The sequence below is a fragment of the Pelophylax lessonae genome (assembly GCF_965119305.1).
Source record: "Pelophylax lessonae genome assembly, chromosome: 7".
NCBI classification, from domain to species: domain Eukaryota; kingdom Metazoa; phylum Chordata; class Amphibia; order Anura; family Ranidae; genus Pelophylax; species Pelophylax lessonae.
Window position 1 is genome coordinate 194,321,446 of NC_138774.1, and position 22,645 is coordinate 194,344,090.

The 22,645-nt window shown below is 43.6% G+C and overlaps 1 protein-coding gene across 1 annotated transcript in view; it reads left to right on the forward strand.

Moving 5' to 3' along the window:
- The window catches only part of LOC309560114 (transforming protein RhoA-like), a 31,994-nt gene that overhangs the window by 3,296 nt on the left and 6,053 nt on the right, over nucleotides 1-22,645 (forward strand). The window contains exon 3 of the mRNA XM_082263657.1: nucleotides 18,235-18,355. Within this exon, the coding sequence (XP_082119783.1) occupies nucleotides 18,235-18,355 (121 nt within the window). The remainder of the gene's footprint in view (nucleotides 1-18,234; nucleotides 18,356-22,645) is intronic.

Consider the following 22,645-nt stretch of genomic DNA (forward strand, 5'->3'; position numbering starts at 1 on the left):
GCTTCTTGACTAGTGATGGTTCGTGTATTTTGATCCAGTATAATGCTTTATAATCCAGTTTATTCATCAGTCTTCAGTTTGGTACTAGTGCCAGCAGCAGGAGGTTGGACTGAAGGAGAGGCATGTATAGCATACGCCAGTGTTCCAGGAGAGAAAAATACAGCAGAGAAATTTAGAGGGAGAAGAATCCAGAGACCAGGTTACAAGGCACTAGATGGGCAACCCTCAGCTGAGTGGGAGAATTGTCATGTATTCCTGGAAACATGCAAATTTGACAAAGGCATGATGGAGGACCCCACACAATACACAAGAACCTTTTTGAGTAAAAGGTGCAAAAGTAGAGTCTATCCTGTATCTTTTAAAAACAGCTTACATTGAGTCTTGTGCTTATGAGCTAAGGCTTTATCTGCTTTGAGGAGATGTAGTTATATAATATAAAGAGTCAGTCCACCCAGAACTGATATTTCAGTGTTTGGTGGATGCTGGAGCGTAGATGAGCTCCGGTCGGTTTTCTGAAAACTAAAAGTCACCAGCTACAAAAACTGTAGCTGCTGACTTTCAATAACAAGAAATGTACCTGTACCAGGATCCTCGGCTCCAGCATCTTAACTGTGGGCACCCGGGTACATCTGCTCAGGTTGTCCAGGCAATCCGAGCAGGTGTGGGAGTGGGTACCTGTCAAAAACATGTACCCACTACACACACACACGCGTCAAGGAGGAGGCCGTAAAGATGAAAATCTCCCTTTGAGTGGAGTTTCACTTTAAATCACCCAAGGTTTTATTTTGTTTTAAAGTGGAAGTAAACTTTTATCGATTGTTTGTACCTATAGGTAAGGCTATAATACGGCTTACCTATAGGTACTGTAAATATCTCCTGAACGCACACCGTTTAGGAGATATTTACTGTGTATGCAGCTGATGACGTAATCAGCGCATGCGCTCTGAATGGCCACCTGTGCCGTGACCGACGGCTACCGCGTGCATGTGCGGGAGTGACGCCAGTAGCACAGCCGGAGTCCGCGGACCCGGAATGAAGACAGGTGAAGATGAATGCATACTAGCACGTTATGCCTTTACTGTGCAGGTCCAAAAAAAAATAAAAGGCAGCGGTTTACTTCCTCTTTAATCATCGATGCTATTGATGAGATCACTGTGCTCAGTTCCCAGCTGCTTTGGCTATTGTGAGCCCCCATCCCTTCTAGATTTTTTTTTTCCAATTATTATTATATTATATACTGGAGCTGGAACACACAAAGATGGGCATAAGTACCCAAAGCTTTCCAGTAGACATAAAGAGAGTCAAGAACAATGGCAGGGAGATCTTGCCGTTGGACAAATAAAAAGCCTGGCTAAGACTCGGCTTAACAGGTTTTAACCACAACTAAATTATCACTTTAAAGCGGAGTTCCAGCCTCTGAAATGTTTTTTAGAAAAAAAATACCCCCGGGACAATCAGGGCTAGTGCATTCCACAATGGATAGCCTCTGAACTTTCCCAGGTCGCACTTACCTTTTAGAATAAATACTTACCTTGAAAATTTCTTGTCCAGCGCTGCCATCTCAGGTGTGGGCAGCTGCAGCCAGGGCATCCTCTTCGGTGTCCTTTTCCGTGTCTTCTTCGTCCCACAATGCCCTGCACCGGCCCCGCTCGTCACTTCCGGGGTAGGCGCATCATCCCTGCACAGCTTCTGGGCTGTTTAGGTGGGAATGCCGCACCTGCATCGGAACCGACGAGTGGGGCTGGTGCATTGACTCCATGGAGCGATGATGTTCAGCTCCCAGGAGTCATCGTCAGGAAGTGACGCCGCGGCTGCAGAGGGAGGAAGTAGAAGGAATGTAAGTATACTTTCTTCAAAAGCAAGGTAAGTAAACAAAAAAAAAAATCGGGACTATCCATTTATTTTTCAGGTTAATGTCAGCAAGCGGATGGCCCAAAGTCCTTTTTGAGGCCGGAACTCCACTTTAAGTAGACTGACCATTTACATCCCTGGTACTCAACCTGTGACTTGAAGATCACATGCAGCCCTTTGGTACTTGTTGTGTTGCCTGATAACACCAGCAGTCTATAGTAGAGTACAAACATTGATTTGTAAAGGGTTAATAGCGGTGGTTTCTGATAGCCTCTTGTAACATGTCCCCAGTCTCTGTCTTCTGCAACATGTCCCCACCCTAATCTGTATCTGTCCACAGTTCCTCACCACCCTTTCCTCTTGTACGTATCCTTATTAGCATGTCGTATGTCATAAGTTGCCCACCACTGCTTAACATTATAACTGCAAAACTGAGTAGTGGTAACCATAGCAGTTCAGAAATTTACTTCATTTGTTCCCTAGATTTGCTCTTATAAGAGTTTTTCCAGTTTCATGCATCACAGAACCTGTCCATGTGCCTCTGTTATTGATTGGAGGGTGTCTCCATTCAGAATAAACACCCATCTGTTGTTTAAGCAGAGCAGTGGCAACTTTGAAGCTGATTGGTTTTCCTTCTTTCAGTGCAGTTTGGGTCTGTGGCTTGTTGATTGCACTGAAAGTAGGTGTTTAAATTAGTTGTAGCCCTGGAGCTACTTGGCAGCTCATAGGATAACTTATTTAAAAGAAACTGTCAGACAAAACACCATGGGGGGGGAGGAAGTGGGGGGTCACAACAGGACAGAGGGAACCCCAGGAGTGTGAGGGTCCGACCATCCCAGGGAGGGGGCCCGCATCCACCCCAAAATCCGCCAGGGAAGGGGGGGAACGTTTACTCACCATACCAGGAACATAGGCAGCCGCCATCTCCTGACAGGACCCCACGCCACCGAAGTGGGGGGCTGTTGGCCAAATAGTAACGATGCGACATAAGCCTAGACCCTGTCATGTGCGTCCTGGCGACGTTTAACTCGTGGGGCCAGTCCCAGTCCAGTGGGCCGACCCAGCGCGGAGCTAAGGCCTGTAGGCGCTTGCTGGCCAGACTTGGGTTACCACTGGATCTAGATTATCCAGCCTGTCGCCCAGCCCGGCATAGTTGCTTGAATATCTCACAGAAAAAAATTCCGAAGTAAAAGGCTAGCTAAAAAAAATCTACATAATTTACCTTCGGAAATCGAGTTTTATGTAAGAGGCTTTCAAGATCCAGCTCTGGTAACAAGTTAGTCGCAGTGCTTTTTAGTTCCATAGCCATTGTCTATGAACCAGGGCTTGCACTGTCTCTAACGACTCACTACTTGAGTAGGCCTATTGAGTTGAGCACCAGGAGCTACTTCATTTACTTTAGCTGCTGTGCGCCTTTGAAATTCTGGCTTGTGTCCACCACTGGAAGGAATAACACTGAGGGATGGAGTGTAGATGTCATCTGCTGGGTGGAGTGTTGCATGCCCGCGCACTCTTTCCCATCATTCAGCATCTTGCAGCTGCTGCTTCCAGAAGAGCCACATGGAGTTTTGATCTTGGGTTTGTTCCTGCTGGCCACCTCTAGCCAGTCATTAGTGCCTGAGGTCTTGCTTTGTACCTTGAGCTTTATGTATTTTAACCACCACTCAGTCACAACATGTCTGAATCTAGCCATGGAAGGGACAGTCCCACTGCAACAGGTGATCCCAGCTCACACTCCACTAACTGTTCTGGGGATATTTGTTCCTTGCCTTCTGATGACGCCATGGCCTGAAACCTGGAATCATATTATACACTTCTCATCAGGTCTGATTTGTCATTGGCGTCCTCCATAGCTCCACCAGATGGGGCTTGTCTCCTGTCTTTTCGGCTGGGGTCTCCTCTAAAGTCACACAGAACTAATCAATTCATCGACAACAAATCGATTATGAAAATAGTTGGCAACCGATTAGTTGGTCAGCCGATTAGTTGGCCTGCATACAGAATGCATTATTTGTTTACATATCAGGAAATACAGTGAAGCACAGATACAGCTCAGTACACCATCCATACATGTCAGAAGACACAGTGCAGCACACATACAGCTCAGTACACCATCCATACATGTCAGAAGACACAGTGCAGCACACATACAGCTCAGTACACCATCCATACATGTCAGTATACACAGTGCAGAACACATACAGCTCAGTACACCATCCATACATGTCAGTATACACAGTGCAGCACACATACAGCTCAGTACACCATCCATACATGTCAGTATACACAGTGCAGAACACATACAGCTCAGTACACCATCCATACATGTCAGAAGACACAGTGCAGAACACATACAGCTCAGTACACCGTCCATACATATCAGAAGACACAGTGCAGCACACACACAGCTCAGTACACCATCCATACGTACACCATCCATACATGTCAGAAGACACAGTGCAGAACACATACAGCTCAGTACACCATCCATACATGTCAGTATACACAGTGCAGCACACATACAGCTCAGTACACCATCCATACATGTCAGTATACACAGTGCAGCACACATACAGCTCAGTACACCATCCATACATGTCAGTATACACAGTGCAGAACACATACAGCTCAGTACACCATCCATACATGTCAGAAGACACAGTGCAGAACACATACAGCTCAGTACACCGTCCATACATATCAGAAGACACAGTGCAGCACACACACAGCTCAGTACACCATCCATACGTACACCATCCATACATGTCAGTATACACAGTGCAGAACACATACAGCTCAGTACACCATCCATACATGTCAGTATACACAGTGCAGAACACATACAGCTCAGTACACCATCCATACATGTCAGTATACACAGTGCAGAACACATACAGCTCAGTACACCATCCATACATGTCAGTATACACAGTGCAGAACACATACAGCTCAGTACACCATCCATACATGTCAGTATACACAGTGCAGAACACATACAGCTCAGTACACCATCCATACATGTCAGTATACACAGTGCAGAACACATACAGCTCAGTACACCATCCATACATGTCAGTATACACAGTGCAGAACACATACAGCTCAGTACACCATCCATACATGTCAGTATACACAGTGCAGAACACATACAGCTCAGTACACCATCCATACATGTCAGTATACACAGTGCAGAACACATACAGCTCAGTACACCATCCATACATGTCAGTATACACAGTGCAGCACACATACAGCTCAGTACACTGTCCATACATATCAGGAAGTGCCTAAGAACTTGTGAATGTGTGAGGCGCAATGTCTCATGAGGCATGTAGTCCTGGGCAGGAAGTGAGTGATTCTAAAGGCAGAAGTTGTTTTTCTTTAACCTTGCTATAGGGGCACTCTATACTATACTTTGCAGCTTTCTTTTGGGGTACACTGAAGGCAGCTTTTAGTACTACTTTAATATAAAAGATTTGGCTTCATGTCTGACTCCTAGTTAAAATGCCCATATATCCTACTTCTGGGTGTGTATGTGTTTTTATATATGTGTTTTTGTTTTACTGAAAATTACCTTTGTGGTAATATTGTGAAAAATAAAAAAAAATACCACTATTTTATTCTTTATGGCTGGGGTATCTAAATGTTGCAGAACTACAAGTCCCATGAAGCATAGCAAGACTGACATCCACAAGTATGACACTCAGATGCAGATGCATGATGGGACTTGTAGTTTTGCAACAGCTGGAGGGCCACAGTTTGCATTTCCCTGCTCTAGGGTGTCTGCTTTCACAAAATATATGTTAAGGGGTTTTATGTAATCTTTAGGCCTCAAATTATTTTTCTAAGCTTGTGCAGAAACTGCTCTGGCTGTGAAAGGGTTAAAAGATAAGTTCACCTTTGGGAACATGTTACATGTTCTACCTGTAAGTTTTGTTAGTTAAAAAAAAAAAACTGACTCCTAACTTTTTTAGCTGGCTTCTAGATTCAAAGCAAATTTGTCAAGCCCTGGCATATAGCTTTTCTATGCATGAAATCCCTTTTCAGTTTGGACAGTATATGGATTTTTTTTTTTGTTCTTCAACCAGGACTTTGTCTTCAGTCCATCTTTCTGGCTCCCGTTCTCTGGAGTGGAGCTTATCTCCCTTGCTTGTCCATGGTTCAGACTGTGAGTCTGTATCCCTCAGCAACTAATTCCCATCCGGTCTTCCAGAATGACCCTGTCAGGTGATTTGGGTTCTTGCTCCACCATGCTGAGTAGTTTAGATAGATCCACTCCACGTTTGGTCTTAGCATTGGGTTTTTCTCTTTGCCTGTCAAGGCATACTTCACGGTCTACATGAGTGTGCTTGATCTTCTGGCATAAAGCATCAGGTTCCCAATGCTAAGCTGCCATCTGTTTCTACCTTTGGTTGCTACCAGGTATAAGTTGCAGCCTTGTTGGATGCCAGTTTGAGGCGTATGGTCCTTCAGGTGGCTCCTAAACTGCAGGCAGTCCCAGTTTGTTCTGTTGTTTATATTGGGCCTGTTAGTAGTTTTTGTTTTGTTGCCCACGCCTCCAGACTGCTTTTGAACATCCCGAAGGTTAAAGACTTCCTGTGATACCCAGTGAACAAGAAATAGTTGTAGAGGCAAAAGGTTTTTATCTTAATGCATTCTATGCATTAAGATAAAAAGTCTTCTGTGTGCATCCGCCTCCTAACACTTACCTGAGGTCCTTCTTTGTCCAGCAATGTCTACAAGTGTCTCAGCTGTCCAAGATTCTTCCTCCTGATTGGCTGAGACACAGCAGCAACGCTATTGGCTACCGGCAATCACAGTCAGCTAGCCAATCGGGCAGCTCTGTGCAAATCCACTGCAACATAGGAGGTAAGTATAACATGTTTGTTTTTATGGGGAAAAAAACAGACTTTACAATCACTTTAATCAAACAGTACAGCACACAGGATCTCTATTCATAGAACATTGGTTATATGTAGCTACCTTCAGGTGATTGGACATTAGCGTTCAGTGCTCATCTTGACCCCAAGGTGCAAGATGTAGCTCACCACAGAGTGCTATACAGGTCCAGGGACTTGGTCCATTCCTATGGCACTTACACTTACCGGCCGCGTTATTAGGTACGTTAGGAAAATATCCAGTGAGCGTTGGTTATTTGATCGAAAATGCCTTGTTAATGTCAGATTTCAGAGGAGCATGGGCAGACTAGTTTGAGATGACAGGCAACAGAAACTCAAATAACCATTTGTTACAACCAAGGCATGTAGAATACCTTCGCTGAACACGCAACACATCAAACCTTGAAGCAGATGGGCTACTACAGTAGAAGACCACACCGGGTGCCATTCCTGTCAGCTAAGAACAGGAAACTGAGGCTACAATTCGCACAGGCTCACCAAAGTTGGACAAAAATTACTGCAAAGTGAGGGAATGTCTGTTGACCTTTTACATCCGTCTGGTTTAGAGACATCCTGGACCTCTAAATCCAATCTGTCATTTCCAGGGGCAACAAAATAGAATTTCTATCCCCCATTCTCCCAGCTTCACTTCAAAGAATAAGCAGACTTGTGGGCTGCCCTGGGCACAAGGACTGGTAATCCCAGTTCCTGCAGAAGGAAAGGTTCAAAAGATTTTGCTCAAACCTATTCACAGTCCCAAAATGGAACTGTGGCATTGTTCTCATTTTGGATTTAAAATCCTTAAACCAATATCTGTCCCCAAATTTTGCATTGAGTCTGCAAGATCTGTCATTGCACCTCTCAGACCAAGGACATTTCTGGCATCAGTAAACTTCAGACACCTATTTTCTCATTCCCATTTTCCCTAACGGAGCTTTCTAGGATTTGCTGTGGGAAACCAACACTTTCAATTTGTGGCCCTTCCTTTTTGGAATCTCTTCCTCACCAAATGTCGTCTACAATAACTTTCCTGCTCTTTTCCTGGCCCTGCTCTTATCTCAGGGCTTATATGTGACAGGATACATATAAAAGCTACTGCTGAAATATTCCTCAACCAAGGTCTGGTCTTCCAACATTTGAAGGACAGACCAGCTCCTTCAAACTTTCTGATGGGTGATCATCAAGCCTTCCCTTTGCCTAGAGTATCTAGAACCAATTCTAGCCATGACCCAAGCCAAAAAAATTTTTTTTCCCCTCCAGACAAAATTGGCTTCTCTGGGATCCAGCTGTCAGACTCCCAGATCAACCAGGAAACCCTCAACTCGCTTCTGCATGAGGGTTCTTGGCCTCATGGTGGTCTTCTTTAGGACTAAGCTCAGTTCCACTCCAGTCCTTTCCAGCTCAAGTCTTACGACACTGGACAAATGGATCCTTTCTATGAATCGGCATTGTTGATTTTCATCTCATCCCTAGAATCCATGAAATCATTCCTCCCCTTTTCTCTGCAGGTGGTAACGATGGACAACAGCCTATCAGACTGGGTTGGGATCTACAATTCTCTAACTTGGTCCCCACAGGAGTCAACACTCCCCATCAATATTCTGGAACGTCTCTCGTCTACAGCTGCCCAGTAAGGGTACAGTCTGACAACACTGTGTCTTTTGCCTAAATATACAGCCTGTGGGTAATCAGAAGTCAGGCAGCTCTAAGGAAGGTGAACCTGATTTCTCTGTTGGGCAGAGAACCACTTTTAAAGACTCTTTGCCGCCTACATAGCCGGGAATAGAAAATTGGCAAGTGGATTTGCAAATCCCTGGACTCAGAGGCGTTTTCTTTTCACCCCCAAGATCTTTCTAATGCTCTGTCAAAAATGGAGAGCATCAGATGCGGACATCATGGCCTCCAGATTGAACAGGTTTGTACCAAATCCAGGAACTCTTTGACCTTCGAGGTGGATGTCCTGGTAATTCCTTGAACCCTGTTTAGTCTAATGTATGCATTCCCTCTATTGAAGCTTCTCCCCGCAAGATAGAGAGGGAATGGATTCTGGTAATCAGTTTTTGCTCCAAATTGGCCTAGGAGAACTTAGTATACAGACTCCTGGTGGACGAACGAGCCTTTGTCTCTTCCAAACATTCCCGACCTCCTGTCACAAGGCCCTTTACTCTACCCTGCCTCCCAGCCGCTGGCTTTAACAGCATGGCTGTGGAAACCCAGGGGCATTACTTATTTTGGTCTTTCCCACCTTGCTCCAAGCAAGTAAATCCACTTCTAAGATCTACCATGGCATGTCAAAGGCCTAATTCGGCTAGTACAAAGCACAGAAACATTCAGGAATACAAAAATCCGACTTGCAAACAGAGGGAGACAACAGGAAGAGGGGAAATCGACCCCCAGGAAGGGAAATTCTGTATGAGTTATCATAGAAACAATCCTTGTTTCCACAACAACCCAACATTTTCAAAATCCAATTGTCACAGGGACAGAAAGTGAGGTGAAATCTTCTGAACGGGGCAAACAGCAAAACAAACCCTACAGTAGTGTAAACCCTTCCCCATGCTATCTAAAAAAAAAAAATGTAAAAATCTACTTTTTGGGCTGGAGTTACACTTAAAAAATGTACATGTTCTAACTTGCATGCAATGTCAACTTAAGAACAAACCTACAGACCCTGTCTTCTTCATAACCCGGGGACTGCTTGTATTCTATTCTCTGCCTCCTGTCCTCCTTTCAGTCTGGTCTAAACCAGCATCTGGCTCTTGGTACTGCCCTATCCATTCTGTTCCAAAGGCCTTTGGTTTTACACACTCTGGTGGCTCATTCCACCTCCTGTGTCTCCCTGGGATCTCAGTGGGTTATTTTCAGTTCTTCAAAGATGACCTCGCTTTAAACTGATCCATGATTTCCCATTTAAGGATCTCACTGGCAAAGTGGCCATTACCTCTGTCAGATGTGTCTGAGTTAGAGCCTCTTTCTTTTAACCACTTTACCACCGGAGGATTTTGCTGTCTTACGTCTGGGCCACTTTTTGCGATTCGGCACTGTGCGACTTTAACTGACAATTGCGCGGTCGTGCGATGAAATACCCAAACAAAATTTACGTCCTTTTCTTCCCACAAACAGAGCTTTCTTTTGGTGGTATTTGATCACCTGTGTGATTTTTTACTTTTTGCGCTATAAACAAAAAAAGAGCGTAAATTTTGAAAAAATAACAATATTTTTCACATTTTTTTTATATGAAATTACCCCAAAAAAATGTAAAAATCAAAAATTTTTAAAATTTTTGGCCAGTTTGTTTTCTGCTACCTATGTTTGGTAAACAAAAATCACAATAAGCGTATTTTGATCGGTTTGCGCAAAAGTTATTGCGTTTACTAACTAAGGGAAAGATTTCTGTGTTTTTTTTTTTTTTTTTTTTTGCGGGACTGCGACATTGCGGTGGACAGATCGGACCCTTGACTGACATTTTTGACACTTTTGGGGGTACCAGTGACATTACTGCAGTAATCAGTGCTATATATATATATGCACTGTTACTGTAAAAATGACACTGGCAGGGAAGGGGTTAATTTTATTGGAGAGGGAGGGGTTAATTTATGCCTGGTGCTTACTAACGTGTGTGGGGGGAGGTGACTGAGTGACACAAGGACAGATCGCAGGGTTCAGCTATGCTGAACCCTGCAATCTGACCCTGCCTGTGTAAGATTCTGGTACCCTTAATTTCCATTTCTTTTCAATATGCGTCCCACCTTTCTAATTAGGTGGTACGCATACACCTTTAAGACGGATGACGTCATCGCCGAGCGCCGCTCTGAGCGGCTATTTCAACCGCCGGCGTTCTCTCTCACGTTGTTCGTTCAATGTGCCTGTGCTTATGTGCTTATGTGCCTGTGTGTCTACATGCTTACAAGCTTGTCTCGCTGCCGGAACCTCCAGCTATTTGCTTTTACCTGGAACAGACCGGAACCTCGCTACTGATCCCTGTATCTCGCTACCGGATCACTCCCTCACTACTGGACCCCTCTACTACTAACCTTACTAGTGATAAGTACCCCACAGGGGAATCCTCCATAACCTAACTTACACTACCTACCTCTGCACATTAAGAACTGTTACTATCTATGCATACAAATTCTATCATCTGCACTGTTACATAGATTGCTAGCTCTTGAGTCTACTACCATCTATCCTTGCACTGGGTTAGCCTATCCTGTATTTGTCATCTGCTGTCCTTACCACCTGTTACCATACTCGATTACTAACCTATCTGCATTCTACCTAATACCATCTAATACTCTCCTGAACATTACTATCAAGTGCTTACCAACTCTGTCACTGTTCACACCTGTCCCTTCAGCACATCACCTTCATACTATCATATACATCCTATCACTCCAGGAACATCTTATTGAGTGTGTGTATATCTGAATGCTGAAGCTGACAGGCCCACAGTGATGAGTCTGGAGAGTTGGATCTGATTATTCAACACATCTCTACATGACTACTGAGTGGAGATTCTGCAGCTGCAAATCCAGCCTACTACAAAAACGCAGGAGAGTTACAGATTGAACGAACCCCAAAAAAATGGATTCAGCAGAATTACCCACTCAAGTGACACAATTAACACAACTCGTAAATGCATTAATACTTTCTCTTACTGAAGTAAAAGAAGAAAATCAAACTCTGACACAGCAGGTAACCCGTCTTTCACGGCTTACTGCTGCTCAGCCCCCTGAACCTAAAATAAACCCTCCTCCAGTGTTTACAGGTGATCGGAAAAAAATTTGTGAATTCAAAAACGCATGCCAATTGCTTTTTTTGTTAAAACCTCGTACATACCCTACTGATCAAATTAAAGTCTGTACCGTTATTTCATACTTAACGGGTGATCCACGGGCCTGGGCAGACTCTCTCTTTGAGAAAAATGATCAGCTTCTCAACTCCTATTCTTTATTCCTAGCGGAACTCGCTAGTTTATATGAAGACCCCAATAGGCAGAGTACTGCTGATATTCAATTGAGGGCTTTAAAACAAGGTAGGAGACCTGTAGAAGACTTTGTAGCAGAGTTCAAAAGATGGACCCTTGATTCAGGGTGGAATGATACATCTCTGCGAACTCAATTCAGACTCTGGTTGTCAGAAGCTGTTAAAGACGAGCTCGCCCGAGTGGATTTACCTGGCACCTTGGATGCCTTAATACAACTCAGTATCAACATCGATAGGCGACTGCGAGAAAGAAAGGCTGAGAAAATGGGAATGTCATTGTCTAGTCCTTCTCGGATTTCGGCCGTTGACCCTACTCCCATGGAGGTAGGAACCATACGCCCACCTTTATCAACTACTGAACGAGCCAGAAGAAGATCCAGAAACCTCTACATGTACTGCGCATCCCCGGATCATTTGATAAGCGTCTGTCCCCTTGTCCGCAAAAAAGAGGGTGAGTGTTCACATGTTTTGCTAGGAGGATTAACGACTTCCTTTTCTAACCCCTATCTCTTTGTTCATCTAACATTACAGTGGGACCAGACTAGGATTACCACCAAGGCTATGATCGACACAGGATCTTGTGGGAACTATATTGATACATGTTTTGTTACCTTAAATAAAATACCTATTATTTCAAAACCTAAACCTGTTTCTGTTAGTTTCATTAACGGTATTCTGCTATCTTCTGGTCCAATCACCAACCAGACACAAGCACTCCTTGTCACTGCTAACGAGTCTCATATGGAGACCACCACTTTTGATATACTACCTTCACCCCATTATCCCATTATTTTGGGACTTCCTTGGTTACACACACATCAACCAATCATAGATTGGAACCGACGGACTTTAACTTTCCCTTCTCACTATTGCGAGATTACGTGTAACCTCCCATCTTTTGGAAAGATCCTGTCTGTGGTGTCAGATGAGATTGCACCATTATGCTATCAGGATCTGTCCGAAGTATTCCTTGAGAAAAATGCTCAAGTGTTGCCTCCCCATAGGGATTATGATTGCACTATCGATCTACTCCCTAACAGCAAATTGCCTTTCGGTCATGTTTATCCTCTTTCACAGGATGAACTTTCTCATCTCAAGGAATACTTAGATGAAAATTTGAAAAAAGGGTTCATTAGACCCTCTACTTCTTCCACAGCCGCAGGACTTTTCTTTGTCCGCAATAAGGATTCAAGTCTTAGGCCTATTATCGATTATAGGCAATTAAATATGATTACGATAAAGGATCGCTATCCTTTACCGCTCATCCCTGAACTCATCGAACAAGTGCGTGGGGCTACTTACTTCTATAAATTGGACCTAAAAGGGGCATACAACCTAATCCGAATCCGTGACGGAGATGAGTGGAAAACAGCATTCAGAACCAGATACGGATTATTCGAATATCTTGTGATGCCATTCGGGTTGTGTAATGCTCCCGCAGCTTTCCAGAGGTTCATAAACGACATCTTTAGAGACTTACTTGATGTCTGTGTTGTAGTATATCTGGACGATATACTTATCTATTCTCGATCTCTGTCTGAACATATAAAACATGTAAGACTTGTGTTATCCAGATTACTCGCACACAATCTATACGTGAAATTAAAAAAATGCCTATTTCATAAAGAAGAAATATTATTCCTAGGATACATCATATCCAAAACTGGAATTAAGATGGATATGAGCAAGGTATCCTGTATTCTGGACTGGCCTATACCAACAACTCGTAAGGCATTACAGCGATTCCTTGGATTTTCAAACTTCTATAAGAAGTTCATCAAGAACTTTTCTGCTATTGTGAGACCTCTCACACAACTGACAAGTATAAAGAAACCATTCAAATGGTCAGAAGAAGCAAATCAAGCTTTCTGCTTGTTAAAATCAAGCTTTACTTCTGCTCCCATACTACGCCATCCAGACCCATCCCTCCAATATATTCTGGAGGTAGATGCGTCAAATATGGCAGTAGGAGCAGTTCTCTCCCAACGACCAACAAATACTTCACCACTCCACCCAGTTGCTTTCTTCTCAAAATCACTAAGCAGCCCAGAGGTGAATTACCCAGTGGGTGAAAAGGAGTTGCTTGCCATAAAACTGGCACTGGAGAATTGGCGACATCTACTTGAAGGTACCCGGTTACCAATACTCATATATACAGATCACAAAAACCTTCAATACCTCCAGACTAACAAAACTCTCTCCCACCAGCAAGTACGATGGTCATTATTCTTCCTAAGATTCAACTTCCTAGTGACCTACACGCCTGCAGACAAAAATAAAAAAGCGGATGCGCTATCACGATTAACCGAAGATAACTGCGCCAAAATCCCTTCTATTCCTATAATACCCTATGAACGTATTATTGGTGTTGTTCGTTCCTTGAAGGAAGAGATTTTGCACAGTATAGGATTGGATTCACCTCCACCACAACTAAGTACTGATGCAGAAGGCTTCCTCTATTACAACGACAAACTCTACATACCCCCTACTATGCGCACCAAGATCTTGGAGTTATCACATGATGTGCCCATGGCAGGACATATGGGTATGACGAAAACCCTTAATTTGCTTACCAGGCAGTTTTGGTGGCCTGATATGAAGACGTCTGTACAAAAATTTGTTTCTTCATGTGACATCTGTGCAAGGTCCAAAATTGACACTACAAAACTATCTGGTCTACTCTGCAGTCTACCAATACCCCAGGTTCCATGGGAAGTTGTGTCCTTAGACTTTATAGTAGAACTACCACCATCTAAAGGATTTAATACCATTCTAGTGTCAGTGGACCACCTGACGAAGATGGCACATTTCATCGCTATCTGTAGACTACCTTCATCTAAACAAACAGCGGAACTACTGATGAAACGTGTTCAAGTTACATGGAATTCCAAAGACTCTTTTATCCGACCGTGGTTCACAGTTCATCTCCAAATTTTGGCAAGCTCTTTGTCAAATATTACGGATTGAGCGAAAGCTCACTTCACCCTACCACCCTCAGACCAACGGACAGACTGAAAGAGTCAACCAGTGTATAGAACAATATCTGCGTTGCTACACATCATACCTACAGGATGATTGGGTGGACCTTCTCCCTCTGGCGGAATTTGCTTATAACAACGCAACCCACAGTACTACTAAGCAAGGTCCGTTCTACTTGAACTATGGGTTTCATCCCACACTTCTTCCACCACGCATCCTACCATCAAGTAACCCAGTAGCCTCGGACTATCTTACCCAAATAAAAGACTCTCTGGGTTTACTTAATACCACTATCTCACACGCTCATAGTCAACAAAAAAGGTACTACGACCTTCGTAGAAGACCTTCTCCTCAGTATGCTATTGGGGACCTCGTTTGGCTATCGACAAAAAATTTAAGGTTAAAGATCCCTAGCAAAAAGCTTGGACCTTTATTTCTGGGACCCTTCCCAATTAAGAAACTTATTGGAAAAGCTGCAGTACAGCTCACCTTACCGGTAGATCTCAAGATACATCCCATCTTCCATGTGTCGCTACTGAAACCCCATGTTCCTAACCAAGGAATAAGGCCTACCATCTTGCCTCCACCTCCAGTACAAGTTGAAGGCGGAGAAGAATATGAGATTAAGGAGATTTTGGATTCTCGTATCCACAGAGGAAGACTCCAGTATCTCATAAGATGGAAGAACTATGGACCCCAAGACGACACCTGGTTGGATACCTCTGATGTTCACGCACCTAGGCTTATACGAAGGTTTCACTCGAAATACCCGGAGAAACCAGTGCTATAGGCCTTCCGGAGCCGGCCTTAAGGGGGGGGTACTGTAAGATTCTGGTACCCTTAATTTCCATTTTCTTTTCAATATGCGTCCCACCTTTCTAATTAGGTGGTACGCATACACCTTTAAGACGGATGACGTCATCGCCGAGCGCTGCTCTGAGCGGCTATTTCAAGCGTTCTCTCTCACGTTGTTCGTTCAATGTGCCTGTGTGTCTACATGCTTACAAGCTTGTCTCGCTGCCGGAACCTCCAGCTATTTGCTTTTACTTGGAACAGACCGGAACCTCGCTACTGATCCCTGTATCTCGCTACCGGATCACTCCCTCACTACTGGACCCCTCTACTACTAACCTTACTAGTGATAAGTACCCCACAGGGGAATCCTCCATAACCTAACTTACACTACCTACCTCTGCACATTAAGAACTGTTACTATCTATGCATACAAATTCTATCATCTGCACTGTTACATAGATTGCTAGCTCTTGAGTCTACTACCATCTATCCTTGCACTGGGTTAGCCTATCCTGTATTTGTCATCTGCTGTCCTTACCACCTGTTACCATACTCGATTACTAACCTATCTGCATTCTACCTAATACCATCTAATACTCTCCTGAACATTACTATCAAGTGCTTACCAACTCTGTCACTGTTCACACCTGTCCCTTCAGCACATCACCTTCATACTATCATATACATCCTATCACTCCAGGAACATCTTATTGAGTGTGTGTATATCTGTATGCTGAAGCTGACAGGCCCACAGTGATGAGTCTGGAGAGTTGGATCTGGTTATTCAACACATCTCTACATGACTACTGAGTGGAGATTCTGCAGCTGCAAATCCAGCCTACTACAAAAACGCAGGAGTGTTACAGCCTGTCACTTAGGAGATCCGCCTGCTTTGTTTACACAAGCAGGCGGATCTCCACACTCGATTGCCCGACGATCAGGGAAGAGCAGCGGCGATCGCCACTGCTCCTCCCCTGGCCCGACTCCCGCTGTGACTGAATACAGCGGGAGCGAGCCTCCGGCGGCGCGCGCACGGCGCCGAGAAAGGGGAGTGTCTGGCGACGTAGGTCTACGTCGCCAGACGATAACGAACCACTTTGCCGCAGTAGAGCTCTAGTGAGCAGACGGCAAGTGGTTAAAGAACCTTTTTCTTACCCTACATAAAACTAAAGTGGTCTGGAAACCCTCCTTCCTTCCCAAGATGGTCTTCTTGTTTCATCTCTAAGAGGATGCTGTCCTCCCTTCCTTCTTTCATCTCTAAGAGGATGCTGTCCTCCCTTCCTTCTGTCTTGCCCCCAAACATGCCAAGGAGATTTTACTCCAGTCAGGATATGTTTAGCGCAGTTGGAGTTTACCTAGCTGCAACCTCTTTCTCTTTTGAAGGTCTCAATAAGGATCATCCCTTCTCCTCTTTCTCCCATAACTAGGTGGCTGGGGCAGCTAAATTCCATGCCCTCAAAGAAAAGATTCCCTTATTCCCTAATAGGGCCCTTCCACCAGATCTGTTGGTGTTTTTTGGTTCTTTCAGCATCATCTATTTTGCAGGTTTGCAAAGCCACCATCTGGTTTTCTGTTCATACTTTTTCAAAGTTTTTCCCAGTGGACCTCCAGGCCTCTACTGATGAAACTTTGGTCGCCAGCTGCTTCAAGCTGTCATCTGAGTGTTTTGGTCCCATTGATCCTTGCTTTCTTGTGGGAGGTTTGCGGTTGTTTGCTAGATTGTTTCCCACCCCTCAGATTATTGCTTGTGGACATCCCATGATCTTTGACTACAGATCATGTACTGTACGATAAAGAGAATTGGAATTTTGACTTGCCTATAAATGAGTATATATAGTATAGTACAGAACACAGGTTCCTCACCTCTGTTCTATTTTTTTCTCCTCATTGTTTTCTACAAAACTAGATTCCTATGGAGTGGTTGGGGTTATAGGAGGGTGCACGGGGAGTGTTCCCAGCAAAGCCTTTGCTAGTGTTCAATCACCTGAAGGTAGCAGCATATAACTTATGTAGTCTGACTACAAATCCTGTAATATATTCCAGAATAATGAATGGATAGGTACATCAAAATTCCCTCCCCTTTGATGTCTTTCAGTGGACTTGAAGAAAAAAAGGTTTCTACAGTTTGTTAAAAAAAAAAAAAAAAAACCTATTCAGTTCATAAATCCTGTATTCATCAATTTGCTAGCATACCGGCTTACCTGAATGTTATCTTTTGTCAGAAAATCCCATGATCAAAGTCTGATTTTGGTAGCTTATAGACCCAGAGACCATCTTGCGGGCATTACAATGTGACCATAAGGGCATTCCAATGTGTTTGGGACCATATTAGTCGGCTGCTGTGTAGTCCTGAACATACATAGCACATTTTATTGATGCTGGTTTTTACTGTAGCAGTGAAGCACTCTAGGTGCTGAGTATTAGAATTAAAAGTGCCATCCAGTGTTTGGATACAAATTGGAAATCTAGTAAATATTACTTTTTTTTTTTTTTTTTTTTTAATTATTGCTATTATAATACATTTGGTTTATGCAGTTTGTAGTCCTGTGGACAGGAAGGCAAGAGTGAATATGGAAGTTTCCCTCTTTGCAATGGATCAATTCTGCGTACATCACAAGGCTTTCTAAACAGAATCGTGAATGCATTTTAGCTATTTGGATAGTTTATCTTTAAAAAAAAAAATAAAAATAAAATAAACATAACTTGATCTTTTGAACTTGTGCAGGTGGAGCTAGCGTTGTGGGATACAGCCGGCCAGGAAGACTACGATCGCCTTCGACCCCTGTCCTATCCCGATACTGATGTCATTCTTATGTGCTTCTCCATAGACAGCCCTGATAGTTTGGGTGAGCATACAGAACAAGTCTCTTCCTCATGCATGTCCATCATACCTGTTAAATAACATAATTGGATAAGAGTTATTATGTATTCTCAGGGCTTTTTTTTTTCTACCGGAACTTGGCGGAAAACAACGCTCCGCCACATCTGGCTGCCCTCTCCTCACAGAAGCCAGTAGAGGAAGCTTTCCATACCACTCACTTCCTCCACCGGTGTCTATATGCTAGTGCCTGCATCCAGAGCATGTGTCCCAAGTGTAACACTCTGAAAGTCCACCTCGGCTCTGTGCTACACAGATCTGACAGGCAGAGCTGCACGGATGGGGCTTGGTAGGCAGAGAAAAAAAAAGCCTGCTCTGCCTAAAAAAAAATGGAGATAGCTGTAGAACTTGCAAAATTGTGGATGTTCTACAGAGGTCAGTGGGTGGGGGGGGCTGTGGTAGAGGTTGCAAAGTGAGAGCTGTGGGAGGAGCTGGGGGTGCAGAGGTGAAAGATTGGGGGGTTGCAGAGGTTGAGAGCTGTTGATTGGGGTGAGCTGTAGATAGGGGTGCAAAAGTGAAGTGTGGATGGTGGGGGAGAGCTGTGGACCAGAGGAGAGAAGGTGATCTGTGGATGGGGGGGGGGGGGGGGTTGAGTCTTGACCACACCCAATATTTGGCAACACTTCTCTTTCCCAAGGAGAGGTGGGATTGGAGGCGAGAATGGGGCGGTATAAAAAAACCTGCTGTAACTGCTTATTAGGTGTTTCCTGGAGTCCTTCTAAAACTGCTAGTCTAACACTACCTCCTCCCCTGACTGACATTGCTGCTGTCCAAAGATGCCTGCATACTACATCCAGAATGCTGACACCCTAAGAGAGGAAGTGTGTTACTGGCTGGATCACCAGCTGATGTGATATAAAGGGGGGGGGGGGGAAAAAGCCTAAGGCCCCTTTCACACACACGGACTGGTCGTCCGTTTTTCATCCATCCGTTGACCGATAAAAAACAGACATCATCACCGTTTTCATTCACTTCCGTCAACATCCATTTTTTTGAACGTATGAAAGACCTATTTTTCACCCGTTAAAAAAATGGATTGGATGGAAAACGGGTGACAAAAAAACGTGACTGAACTGATGAAATGAACGGTCTGTATGTCGGAAAGGGGCCAAAAAGGGAAAGGCCAGTCAAAAATGAAAATTTTCCTATTAATAGTATGTTAAATATCTTTTATATTATACATTTTTTGGCTAGCTGCTTGTGTAGCTTAGAAAGTCTTATCTAAGCTAGACAATCAGCTTCTTCCTGTTCTTCACTGACAATGCTATTTCCTGTTATCTGAATTTGCTAAACTGTCTTTCACTTCCTGAAAAGGTTGTCGGTCTTTCTTAGACAGGCATGCCTAGACCCGCCCACCCCCATCCCCCCTATCCTTTACAGTACATGATTCCCGTCTTCATAGCCTCGTTTAGACTAGCAACTTTTCCTGAGAGGGGGGGGGGGTGACTGGTGCAATATATGAAAGAAAAGGGTACAAAGGAACATTTTTCAAAGTTCAGTAGGATGCAGATCGATTTTTTTATTGCTCATACATGTGAGTAATGAGTTTTAGGCTCCGTTTCCACTAGTGCGATTTGTCGTGCGACTTACTGATGCGAGAACACTGGGTGGTAAACTATGATCAGCTCCTCCTATCCTGTATACGCCCACTGGCTACACAGGAGCAGGGCCCCTCCCTGGAAGTAATGTCACTAGCTTTTAGTAACCACACCCACATCTTGGACTCACCAGGAAGTGGAATTGAAGTCATGTGAGCGCTGAAAACTGCAAAATACAGGTAGAAAAACTGCGATTTTTTTCATTTTGATACATAAGGCTGAACTTAGCTCACATTTAACTACTTGGCGATCGCCCGCCACAGATATACTGCGGCAGGCTGGCTGTGCTGCGCGAACTGCTGTACCTGTGCGACGGGAGCGCTCTTGGGGGTGCGCGCCCCCATTAGGCAGCGGGGAAGCCAATCCACTGGCCTGCGGCCGCGATTACCGCCCGGCACCCTCGATCGCTCCCCGTGGAGAGAGAACGACGATCTGGTATTGTAAACACAGTAGACCGTTATTCTCTCTGGAATGAACACAGAGCGCCTGTGATCCTCCTATTTAGGAGCACAGGTCTCTGTGTTGATTCCACAAGCCCTTCCTGCTCAGTTAGAAAACACCCCCTAGGCAAACACTTAACCCTTTGATTACCAATGTTAACCCCTTTCCTGCAAGTGTCATTATTACAGTAACAGTGCATATTTTTAGCACTGATTACTCTAGTAATGTCACTGCCCCCCCCCCCCCCCCCCCCAAAGTGTCAAAAATGTCAGTGGTCCGATCTGTCCGCCATAATGTCACAGTTCCGCTAAAAATCGCAGATCGCCGCCATTACTAGTAAAAAAATAAATTAAAAAAAATGACACAAAACTTTCCCCTAGTTTGTAGACGCAATAACTTTTGCGCAAACCAATCAAAATACTCTTATTGGGATTTTTACCAAAAAATATGTAGCAGAATACAAATTGGCCTAAAAGCATGAAAAAAATTTTTATTTATTTTTTGGGGGGAATGTTATATAGCAGAAAGTGAAAAATAAATTGTTTTTCTTATTTTTCATTGTAAACATGGAATTATTACTAGTGGCTGCTATAGCCGCTGCCAATAATCACTGTGTTCTCCCGACAGGGACAGCTTCCCCTGCTCCCCCACTGGCGGAACGCAATAGCTCGACGGGAGCGATTCCCCTGTCAGTACTCTCCGTGGTTGCAGGAAAGAAATTTGCTCCATCCATGGCTATCCTAAGTTAGAAAAAAATTACTATACGCCGCTACTCCAGATTCTGTTTGAATTTTAGTAAATTTCCTCACTGGAAAATGCCTTACGTCCTGGTTCGCACTATCACAGGTCTGCAAGCCGCGTTTGCACGGGCGCGGTAGTCCATTCATTTGAATGGGCTGCTGTGCCTGCGTTTCTAGCAGGAAAAATGTTCCTGCACCATTTTTAAAATGCAGTGGATGTGGTCCTTTTGCACCATACGATTTCCCAATGGTTCCTTAATTTGCACACACTGCCCTTTTAGATGCGTAGGGGGTGGGGTGCTATTAAGAATGAATGGCAGTCCCACACATTTTAACCGCTTCCATACAGAGCAGTTAGACCCCCTTCCTGCCCAGACCAATTTTCAGCTTTCAGCACTCTCACACTTTGAATGACAATTGCTCAGTCATGCTACACTGTAACCAAACAAAATTTTTATCATTTTTTTCACACAAATAGAGCTTTCTTTTGGTGGTATTTGATCACAACTGGGGTTTTTTTTTTTCGTGATATAAGCAAAAAAAGAGCAAAAATTTTGCAAAAAAAACACTTTTTTTTAGTTTCTATTATAAAATTTTGCAAAAAATTAATTTTTCTTCATACATTTGGGCCAAAATTTATACTGCTACATGTCTCTGGTAAAATTAACCCAAATTAGTGTATATTATTTAGTCTGTGTGAAAGTTATTGAGTCTAGAAGCTATGGTACCAATTACTGAAAATTGATCACACCAGATGTACTGATGGCCTATCTCCTTTCTTGAGGCCCTGAAATGTCAGGACAGTACAAATACCCCCCAAATGACCCCTTTTTGTAAAGTAGACAGTCCAAGGTATTTAGTAAGAGGCATGGTGAGTTTTTTGAAGTTATAATTTTTTCCCACAATTCTTGGGAAAATGAAGAAAACATTTTTTTTTCTTTTTTTTTCCCAAAACGTTGTCAATTTATAAGCTATTTCTAACACATAGCATGTACACAGCAAAAATGACACCCCAAAATTCATTCTGCTACTCCTTCTGAGTATGGTGATACCACATGTGTGAGACTTTTACACAGCCTGGCCACAAAAAGAGACTCCACGTCCAAGTAGCACCATAAGGCGTTTTAGGAGCATAAATACACATAAAACTTTCTTACTACCTATCACACTTTTCAAGGCCCTAGAGCAACAATACAATGGAAAAGTCCACAAAATTACCCCATTTTGGAAAGCAAACACTCCAACGTATATTCTATGAGGCATTATGGGTCCTTTGAACATGTCATTTTTTTCCACAAGTTTTTGGAAAATGTGGGAAAAAAATAAAAACTTTTTTTTTTACACAAAGTTGTCAATTTATAGGATATTCCTAACACATAGCATGTACATCGCAAAAATGACACCCCAAAATACATTCTGCCACTCCTCCTGAGTATGGCAATACCACATGTGTGAGACTTTTTCACAGCCTAGCCATAT